The following is an 11299-nucleotide window of genomic DNA, read 5'->3' on the forward strand; positions in this document are numbered from 1 at the left end:
AACAGTAGGGAATATTCCATAGTGTTCTGTCAGTATGTGTTCTGTCCGTGTTCTGGGTAACAGTGCTATTGTGCACATCTCCGATTCCCTCAATCTGATAGATGCTCATCACTGCTCACATTCTCGTCTCTCATAGCGTTTATCCCCTGGAACTGTAATCTGTGGTCTCCTTGTTTATCTCTGGATTCTAATCTCTTTGCAGTCAGGGACTATGTCTTATTTGACTTTGTAGCTCCAGCGTCCAGCTCGGTAAAAAGTCAGTAACTGATGATGAGTGAATGAGCCCCGAGGTTCTGGAAGCAAAGAACTGAAGGCTAAGCCTTGGATATGGGCCTCACCTAGGGAGAGAAGAGAAAGACTTTGGGAAGGAAGCAGAGCTACCTAGACAGAGAAGTAGGGAAAAAACCAAAATAGTATTTTGTCATGGGAATCAAGGCAAAAGAGGAATACACTTTTGAGGAATTCTCAAATTCCACAAAGAGGTCAATGACAACGTGAATTAAAAAGAGTTCAGGGTTGTCAGAGCCATCAGTAGCTGTAGAAGGAGAAGTTGGAACAAGATCTCAGGGGGTTAGGGAAAGGAGACGGGGGTAAGAATCATGCCCTCGGAAGTAAAGCCATGAAAGGAAGGACGCTTGAAAGTAGCTATGCAGAATGGAGCACCAAAGACCATATCGTCACTAGAAAGAATGAGCTCCTCTCTCGGCAGAGGGCAAGGCTCCTTTAAGGCCTGTCTCGTGGCCCTCTGGAGTAAGTGGGAAACTCTGCCAGCGTGTGGGTGGTGGATGAGATGACCCACTTAAGCGTCTTGGTGGCTGAGCCAGCAGTGCGTGCATTGGGCAGCCGTATGCCCTCAGCCCTTGTACTACGTCCTTTTCTTTGAATGACTTTGTTTCTTTTAACTTGTCACCTCCCTTTCCCACAGGGAACATGGTGGAATGGTGCTTACCTCAAGATATTGACCTTGAAGGTGTTGAGTTCAAGTCTATGGCCAGTGGGTCCCATAAAATTCAGTCTGACTTCATGTAAGTATTTCAGAATGTAAATCCCTGTACCATTTCTCTCTTCTCACAGACTTTCCCCACAGCGTAAGGGCTCTCATCAGGGGGTCTTCCAAAGGTGTGTAGAAATGCCCTGAAAATATATATAGATAGATTTGTGTTTATTTCAGTTTTCCAGCAAGAAGGCCCCCAGCTTTCATTAGGTTCCCAATGGGTTTCATGACCCCAAAAGTTAAGAGCTATCAGAGGTTCTCTCTCCCTTTTAAGAAAACGCTAGGTCTTACCTGAGGTTTGGCTTTGTTGAAAGAATGGACTTTCAGTACAGTTTGGGTTAACTTAAGCCATTTGTGGGCTAAAACTTGAAAGTCCAGCTTTCAGTAAGGCCAAGTTATAGTCCTGTGTAATTAAGATTCGTGTGAGGAGCAAACGAATAGAACACGAGGGTAACCAGAGTAGCTTTAATCTTCTCACTGGGCTGAAACCATGACAGAAGTGTAAGAAAGGGGGAGGAGATAAAGTGACAGCTGTGGTCATCCGCCCTGTTAAAAATATCAGAGACTCAGGAAGTGAGGAAAGAATCGATGTGGCTTATGCTACTAAAACAGAGCGCCCTTCCAGAGGGGCCTGAAGATGAATCTTTGTTTTGGTTCCTTACGGCATCAGTAGTTATGCAGGAGCGAAGGAATCTGTCCATGGTCATGGGCAGTGCAGCAGCAGACTTGCCAGAGGTCAAGTCCTAGCTCCTGCTGGGTGACCCTTGGTGAGTTGGGTAATCTCTTCATACCTGGGTTGTCTCCTCTGTGGGGTTGAGTGGCCTGGACTGACATTCCCCTTTGGTTCTAAAACATTGGTCTTCAGACTGAGAGCTTTGTCATGCAGACCCCTGGACACAGCTCTCTGTCTTCCTTGGGGCTGCATCTCACATTAAAAACCGAAGCCAGGGGCACCTGGGTGGCTCAGTCGGTTAAGTGTCCGACTTCAGCTCAAGTCACGATCTCGCGGTCTGTGACTTCGAGCCCCACATCGGGCTCTGTGCTCACAGCTCAGAGCCTGCAGCCGGCTTTGGATTCTATGTCTCCCTCTCTGTCTGCCCTTCCCCTTGCTCACATACTCTGTCTCTGTCTCTCAAAAATAAAAAAATAAACATTAAAAAAAAATTTTTTTAAACAAAACAAAAACCGAAGCCAAACAAAATTTCTCTTCTCTGATTTTGAGCCCCACGACGCATTTGTTCCGTTTTAGCTATTTCCGAAAGGGACCCTTCTTCGGACTGGCCTGCTTCGCCAACATGCCTGTGGAAAGTGAGCTGGAGCGTGGTGCACGTATGAAGTCTGTGGGTATCCTGTCTCCGTCCTACACCCTGCTTTACCGGTACATGCACTTCTTGGAGAACCAGGTTCGGTATGTGGCTCGCATACATGTGCAGGGTGGCCATGGGAATCTGCCAGCCAGGTGTGTGTGTGTGTGTGTGTGTGTGTGTGTGTGTGTGTGTGTGTGAGTGATGAGCCCTCAGAGACATAGGTTGTGTGTCAGAACAGCAGATGCCCTTGCTCGAACATCCATGGCCACATTTCATACCTCAGGTGGTGGTCTTTTCTCTGTCAACCCAACTCATGGCCTAAAGACTCTTCATGCTGGGGCGGATTTGCCTTCGGTCTGTGTCAATACTGTCCTCAGTTTTGTTGAATGACATAATCTGTTAATAAATATGTGATCTTTGGGGCGCCTGGGTGGCGCAGTCGGTTAAGCGTCCGACTTCAGCCAGGTCACGATCTCGCGGTCCGTGAGTTCGAGCCCCGCGTCAGGCTCTGGGCTGATGGCTCGGAGCCTGGAGCCTGTTTCCGATTCTGTGTCTCCCTCTCTCTCTGCCCCTCGCCCGTTCATGCTCTGTCTCTCTCTGTCCCAAAAATAAATAAACATTGAAAAAAAAATTTTTTAAAAATACGTGATCTTTGTTTACCCTAAGCCACAGCAATTACCTCCATCACCCCAGGTAGGCAAATAGACTCTAAACTCTTTTTTTCTTTATGCACTGGTTAGGCATATGTTTTCTCTGCATTGTCCTCCGTATGTATCATTTTATCATTTTGATGATTATTTTAATAATTCTGTAATGCTAGAGCTGTTCTTCAGCTGTCTTCATTAAGTTGTCTTCATTATTCACTATGGTTGTCTGAGTCCTGACTTCGGCTCAGGTCATGATCTCACGGTTCGTGAGTTCGAGCCCCGCGTCAGGATCTGTGCTGACAGTGTGACCTGTGCTCACTCGCTCTCTCTGTCTCTCTCTCTCAAAAAAATTAAACTTAAAAAAATAGATAAAATATTTATTATTCACTGTGGTTGAGCACTTAGTGTGTTGTTGTTTTTTTTTTATTGCTCCTCTACATTTTGGAGCTGTGGTAAACACCTCACACAGATCTCTTTTTCTGTATTTGAAGTATTTCCTCAGTTTTGTGCCCCAGAAGTAGTATGATGGAGTTAAACATTTTTTTGATTGGGATCCTGACACTTTGAAAAAATTACTCCTTTTGACAAAATTAATTTTCCCAAGTAGACAGTATTTTCTCATGGTTCAAAAGTTAAAAGTGATAAGGAGGTATTCTATTAGCATCCTGCTACATGGCAGTAACAGGCCCCAAAATACAATGATTGAAATAAGACAGAAGATTCTTTCTGATGTAATAGTCTAGAGGTGGGCCGGTGGTCCAGGTGGGTAGCCTGCTGTTCTATACAGCAGTTTAGGGACCCAGACCACTTCTCTCTTATGATTCTACAATATCCTAAGAGTGATTTTTGTATTCTAAGATGTCCTTCTCCAGTGTTCTGAGCTGCTCACCTCTACTGTCTGCATCTAGCCCCTAGGGAAGAGGGAAAGCCCCAGAAGCTGCATACATCACTTGTTACATACCATTGTCAAGTTCTCCAACACAAGGAGACACCTAACAGCAAGGCAGATTGGGAGAGGTAGTCTCTAGCTAGGTGACCCTGTGACCAGTTAAAAATCTGGTGGTTGTGTTGCAAACAGGAAAAAAGGGACAGAAGGATCTGGGGGCAAAATCAACAGCCCCTGTTTCAGTGTGCCCCTCTTGCGATCCTGATATCCATGTGCACTCTTCTTCCCACATGGAGAGAATATTCCTCCCACCCTCCCTCTCTGAGGGAGACCTCAGAGAGGCTCATTGAGTTGATGCTTCTAGTCTACGGTCCAGGATTTCTGGGTGATATGAGGCAGTCCTTTTCGATAGATCAGCCCATGGTTCTTCATATCCTGAAAACCTGCAGAAGAACAGACAAGTTCATTCACTCTGCACTTCCTAAATGCAACATCGAAGGTGAAGTGGGAACCCCAGTACAAGCTCCTATTTGGAAAAAGGAAGGATAAGAAATACAAGTAGCCATTAGTCCATCATGCTCATGAAATTCTGCTGCAGGGGCTGCAAAGCCTCCTTGTCCTGGTGGAGTAGTAAGTTCACTGGTGAAACCGTGGTTCTGTTATTGAGAATCCCCTTGCCCGTTTTCCTCCGTGGCTCCTGGCTTTGCCTTCTAGGAGATTTTGTACCCATTTTCCACCACAACCACTTCTGAAGCAGGCATGGGGGAACATGATCTCCCTGAGGCTGCACACCTAGAGAGCACATTTCTTGCTGGTGTAGGTTGGTGGGTGTAGTGGTTTCTTTAAGGGTGGAGCAGTCACAGGCTTTTATAGGCCAGCCACATGACAGTACAGATCCCTCAAAAACCGAATAGGCTTCTGGTCTGTTTGCTTCTAGTCAGTCCCAAGTTAAAGTATCTGTTGCGAAAGATTCTTTTGGGTCTTAGTTTTTAGTGGACTGTAGACTGGTTACTGTTGTCTGTTCTTGGCCTATCCATCTTTTTCTCATTTAAATGGCAACTACCATAAATACATACATAAATACATACATATATATATATATATATTTGTATATATATATTTATATACATATATATTTATATACATATACATATATATTTATGTACATATACATATATGTTCATTTATATATATTATATATATACACACATACACACACACACACACACACACATATATATATAAAGTAAAATATGATGCTACCTTGAGGCCGTACCCTAAATCTGATCTTTGCAAATGGGTCTGTCTCCCATGACTCTACTCTTCACTGGAGAGTTTCATAAAAGCTTTGAAGGAAATTCTTCTCTCCTGGTTTCGGGGTACAAAAGCGGTTGGCTTTTCTAGTCCCATGGGATCTCAAAGAGTTGGAGCCTCAACTAACCTATATTGCAGAACTCAGAACACCCTGTCCCTTAGGCCATATTTCTTCCCATTTTGGCCTGCAAAGTGGCCAGTTCTTGCCTGTCTTCATCTCACTCTTGTAGCAGCTCACGGCAAATGAGAAGCGATCAATGTTTGATTTCTAAGTGCTTCCCCTGGAGGTACAAGTTCACATGACACGGGGCCTGTCCAAGTTACTGAAGTTCTAGCAGGTTTTTGCTACAGGGGGACAAGGGTTACCAGCTTTCTAGTCTACAACACCTACTTCCTTACCACCTTCCCATGCCAGCTGCGAATTCAAATGCCACAGTGTCTTGTCTGATAGTGCAGCAACTCATTTCTGGGCACCACTTTCCGCTTTAGCTAGAGCACAGGCTACGTTGCTACAACAAAGAGACACAAAATCTAGTGACTCAAAGGAGATAGCTTTTCTAGCACAGCAGTCCTGGAGGGGGAGAGGCAGTCCCGTGTACTAGATGGCTCTGTTCCGCTGGGTCATCCTGGGACCCAAGTCTTTCTGTGTCCTATGCTGCTGTCTCCTAGAGTATTGTCCTCATCTGCATGATAGAAGAGGACTCACCATTACCAGGTCATGGTCAAGCCTCCAAGAAGAGGAAGAACTCAGGAATCCCCCATTTAAACACATCACTTCTGCTTACGTGCCATTGGCCAGTTCATTCCTAGCCACACCTAACAGCAAGAAAGTCTGGGAAATGTGGTCCTTGACTAGGTGACTCTGTAATGCGCTACAATCAGAAAGTTCTATTATTCAGGGAAGAAGAGAGTGGCAGTCTCTACTACTGGCATAAAACGAAAAGTCTTATCCCAGTTCCAATATTCATCCAATAATCCCAGTAATTACTGTTAATTTCTCTTCTATCTCTCCAAAATGTGTGTGTGTGCACAAATACAAATATATGTTCTTTTTTCCCCTCCTTTTCATGCAAAAAGTATCAGGTTGTACATGTTGTTTTACACCTTACCTTTTTCAACGAACAATATATCCAAGGAGATATCAGTACAGAAAGTTTATCGTTTCTCACCATTGTATTATATGCCTTGTCTAGAAGAACCATGCTTTATCAAGTCTCTTATTGATGGACATTTGGTCATTTCCACTCTTTTGTTATTACAAATAATGCTGCACTGAATACCTATGTGCAAATATCATTTCACATATGAACAGAATATGTGTACAGTAAATTTCCAGAAATGAAATTGGTGGCTCAAGGGGTAGAGGTATTTGTAATTTTAATAGATTCTGTCCAGTTGTTTTCCATAAAGGTTGTACAATTTTGCCCACCCAGCAGTAATCCAGGAGAATGCAGTTTCCTCACAACATTGCCAACACAAAAATAAAACTTTGAGGTTTTTGGCATTCTGTAGGGTAAAACACCATGCATGAGCATGGTTTTAATTTGCATTTTTCTTAGGAATGAGATTGAGCACCTTTATATTTATTTGAGTCACTTGTTTCCCCTCTTCTGTGAACCATTTCTAGCCTTTGCTCAGTCCTGTTTTTTGTTTTTTTCGGTTGTTGACCTTATTAATTTCCAGGAGATCTTTGTATAGTAGGGGCATTTGTTCTTTGCACTATAAATTATTTTTCCACTTTGTCATTCATCTTTTAGCATTACCTTTTGTCATGCAGATATCTTTCTTGATTGAATTCATTAATCTTTTCATGGCTTCTAGATTTTGAGTCACAGCTAGGAAGGTTTTCCAGCTTGCTGATTACAGAGGGCTTGAGGTGACATGAGAGGGAGGGACTTGCGTGACAGTGTGAGGGGGAGAGGAGCATGTGAGGCAGGTGCAGGTCCGGGCACGGGGCTGTTAGTCTAAATTAACTAGACTTGGTTTCTGAAAACACCGAATCTGTGTTTTCTGTCCATTCTTACTTCTTGTACCCAAACTTATTTATTAGATTTCCTCCATAGACCTGGGCTTCAGTATCTCTCTAGCTAGTCCTTTCTGTGACTAGTTCTTATTAAGCAGAAGATACTGGAGAACTGTCTTATAATTTAAAAACTAAATTAGAAAAAGGGGAGCGTTCTAGCGTAAAACAGGCTTATAAACACGTTAGTTATCTCTGTTATCTCTGGACCCTCCTTCGATCATGATTCAAACAACCAACTGTAAAATATTTTGGGGACAGTTGGTATAATTTGAATGTGGACTGGCTATTATTTTGCATTCGGGCTTTGTTACTGATTTTGTTAGGCAAGATAATGGCATGGTGTTTAAGCTCTGTTTTAAATACACTTTATCAATTAGAGATGCACACCAAAGTGTTTATGGGTAAAATATTATGATAAGGGATTTTCTTTAAAGCATTAGAGGAAAAAGTGGTGTGGGGGCAGGGATATGGTGTAGATGTAACCATACTGTTAAAATATTGATCATTGTTGAAGCTAAATGTTGGATAATGGGGCTTATTATTCTTTTTTCTACTTTTTGTAGAAGTTTAAATTTTTCCATAATGAAAAGTTTAAAAGGACTAAACATAAAATTATCACATACTTATTGTAGAAGACTGAAAAATAGATAAAACTCAAAAAAAAAAACCCAACCCAACCATGATCCCACTAGCCAGCCCTATCTGCTGTGAACATAGCCTTCTGGTCTTTTCCCTGTATAAATATATACATACACAATTTAAAAATATATATATCAAAGTCATTCAGCATCTAAAATTTCTAACTTCATACGTTAACCTTTCTGTGAATGTCGCTCATAATAGTTCTCAACATCATGGTGATTTCAAAGCCTCTCAGTATGTAGACGTATCATGGTTTATTTAACTATATCCCTGTTATTAGGCTTTTGAATTGTTTCTTATTTTTTGCCACTGTAAACATGAGCAGCATTATAGGTAAATGATCGTTCATATCCAGATATGGTTGTTTAAGTCACCTTCCCAGAAATGGAATCGCTGGGTTAGACAGTATATGCAGTGTACAATTTGATACAGTTTGCAAGTGACCCCTCAGAAGGCTAGTACCATTCTATACCCACACAAAAAGAAAAAAAAAAAAAAAGCCTATTTTTCTGTACTTGCAAAGCCAGAAGCCAGACTGGGTCAGACCAGCAGTGAATACACCAGAGTGAGGAAGGGTACCTATCCCGCAGAGGCATCTCGGACTCTGACGCTGGCCACTTCATTGCTGGGTATGTAGGGGAAGCCAGGATTAGCTGCAGTGGGCATCTTTGTGGTCACATGAGCTTATGTCCGTGAAGGGGCTTGGGCTTAAGGAGAACCCCAGCGTCTCTGGTCCTGCAGGGGAGCCCTCGACTTAGCCTAGAAGCCTGAGGCTTCAGATCAGTAGTGTCTATTCTGCTGTCATTCTCTAGTTTTTACAATGTCCTATGTTTTGGACACTTTCCCTAGATGACTTGGCCTGCCTTTCAGTGTGGTACTATGCGTCCTGAGAGGCAAGATCACCCAGAAACTCACCCCTTGCATGTCTTTGAAGCTCACCATCCCTTCCAGCTCTCAACCTTGCTACAGTACCTTTGGGGTTATCTTGATACTGAGGCTTGATAATCAGTGTTGTTTATTGCAAAATCTCCAGTGTGTTCAAATTTTGACGCTTTCATACAACACTTGTTTAACATTTATCCAGAACTGCCAATTTATATTCCCATCCGTCCTCGTATTCTGTCTTCCATATTAGTGCCTTGTTCCGTTCCATCAGTCAGTGATATCTTAGGCTGTCAGAGGACAGGGTCCTGAAACTTAGCTTTTTGTCAAGGGACTCTAGCTTAGTGAGCTTTTTCTTTAGAAACTCGGTTCAAATATAGCATTCAAGGCAGTCAAACAGAAAAGACACTGAGCAGCAAACCAAGAACCTAGAAAATGAAAAATTATCATAGCAGTTACCCCCAGCCCCCTTTAGTGCAGAAAACAGAGTACTGAGAATACAGTAAACTGATTCTCATTGTTCTTTCAGGGAAATTACGTCCCAGTGAAAACACTTTTGAACTTAATCATTTTTGAGTTATTTTGTATTAAGCAAATTTTCATCAGTTTGACACATGTCCTTGAAGAGTATCTGGAATCTGCCATCTTCTTAGAATTAAACACAATTTAGCCACCACAGGGTTCCCATCAAGCACATGAGTAGGAGTGAAAAAAGGATTATAGGCACCCACTCCTCATGGTCATTTATTGTTATATCACATGACTTCCTTCTTGTGCAGAGCTTAAAACAAGGTATAGGAACCCCCAAATTAGCCTCCACTCTAAGAGGAACTTACCTTAGTAGTGTGTGTGTGTGTGTGTGTGTGTGTGTGTGTGTGTGTGTATTTAATTTTAGAGAGAGTAGGGGAGGGGCAGAGAGAATCCTGAGCAGGCTCCAAGCTCAGCATGGAGTCCAGTGCAGGGCTTGATCCCACAACCCTGGGATCGTGATTGAGCCAAAATCAGGAGTCGTATGCTCGACAGACTGAACCACCCAGGAGCCCCTGTAATAATTTTTTTAAATGTAGTTGATTTTTTTAATGTTTATTTTTTTGAGAGAGAGAGGGAAGGAGGGGAAGAGGCAAAGAGAGTGGGAGACACAGAATCTGAAGCTGGCTCCAAGCCCTGAGCTGTGAGCACAGAGCCCAGTGTGGGGCTTGAACTCATGAACAGCGAGATTATGATGTCGGATGCTTAACCAAACTGAGCCACCCAGGCACCCCTACTTGATGTTGATTTTTTTTTTCTTCTTAAAAGGTGAATTTGCCTGTAGATCTCTTCCAGGGCTGGGTCTGAATTTGCCTCATTTACCCAGTGTTTTGAGCCCTCACTGTGCACCTGCCTAGATGCTGCCGGGTCGCTGGGGAGGAAGGAACCTAATGTTTGTGAATGACTGAAATGTGGCACAAGGCATATGAGGCTCTCTTCCTGCTTTGTTTCATTTAGCCCTCAAAATAGTATTGAGTTGGCACTAGTACCTCTCTTCGAGGGAGAGGGGGCAAACAGCGGATTTTAAAAATAGTAGTAACTTCCCGGAGATCACCCAGTGCAGAGTGACAGCTGGGTGGCACCTTGGCATCAGGAGCTGGAAGTCATTCTGGAGGAGAGACCGTTTGAGGGCAGCTGGCTCCCGGTTGGAGTAGGAAGATCCTGACTCTGAGCGGTTTGAGGAGGTCTGAGGTCTGAGCTTGGAGGAGGCCAACAACGATGGACTGGGGTGGTGGGGGGTTCCCTGTTTTAGTCATTGTTGCTCCGGGGGCCAACCATAGTTTGTATGCTGAGTCTCTCTCACCACAGTATGATGGAGATTGTAGGGCGCCAAGAAGATAAGACTAAAACGGCTTTACTGCCTTTTATTCCTCCCTATATTTGTTTCCTAAGGTGGTCGTAGCAAAGAACCCAAATCTAGGGGACTGAGAACAAGAGAAACCCTCCCACAGCTCTGGAGGCCGGCAGTCTGAGGTCAGGTGTCCTCAGGGTCGATTCCTTCTGGGGCCATGAGGGAGAATCTGCTCCTTGCCTCTCTCCTAGCTTCTGGTGGTTTGCTGGTGATCTTTGGTCTTCCTGGGCTTCTAGATGCGTCTCTCCCGATGTCTGCCTTTATCTTCATGTGGCGTTCTCCTTGTGTATGTCAACCGTGTCCAAACTTCTTCCTTTTGGTAAGATCAGCAGTCATATTGGCTTGGGACCCACCACAATTACTTCACTTCAACTTGACTCTGTAAAGACTCTTGTCTCCAGAGAGGGTCACATTCTTAGGTACTGGGAGTTAGGACTCCAGCTGATCTTGTTTCTGGTGGGGTTGGAGGGGGACAGTTGGACCCATAACACCCCTATCAAACATAGCGCCCACAGCACTCCTGCGCTTGACTCGAAGGCAGGATTCTCCATTGTCCAAATGGCCCAGGGCTTCACTGAGGCCTTCTCGGTCTTGCGGTCGGTTGACAGGGTTCCCCACAGCCCAGTCTCTGTGGGCCCGAGCAGGTGGGTGGGAAAATAAGAGATTCTGAGTCCGTCCTTCCTTCCTTCCTTCCTTCCTTCCTTCCTTCCTTCCTTCCTTCCTTC

General features: G+C 43.8%; 1 protein-coding gene across 2 annotated transcripts in view; it reads left to right on the top strand.

Moving 5' to 3' along the window:
• Positions 1 to 900: 900 nt before the first annotated feature.
• Positions 901 to 11299, top strand: part of DENND11 (DENN domain containing 11) — a 28474-nt gene continuing 18075 nt past the window's right edge. For both annotated transcript variants that reach the window (XM_040471771.1, XM_040471773.1), the window contains exons 1-2: positions 901 to 1025; positions 2244 to 2402. In XM_040471771.1, the coding sequence (XP_040327705.1) occupies positions 931 to 1025; positions 2244 to 2402 (254 nt within the window). In that variant the 5' untranslated portion in view covers positions 901 to 930. The remainder of the gene's footprint in view (positions 1026 to 2243; positions 2403 to 11299) is intronic.

The sequence above is a fragment of the Herpailurus yagouaroundi genome, unplaced genomic scaffold (genome assembly GCF_014898765.1).
Source record: "Herpailurus yagouaroundi ecotype Mexico unplaced genomic scaffold, PumYag 100, whole genome shotgun sequence".
Classification (NCBI taxonomy): domain Eukaryota; kingdom Metazoa; phylum Chordata; class Mammalia; order Carnivora; family Felidae; genus Herpailurus; species Herpailurus yagouaroundi.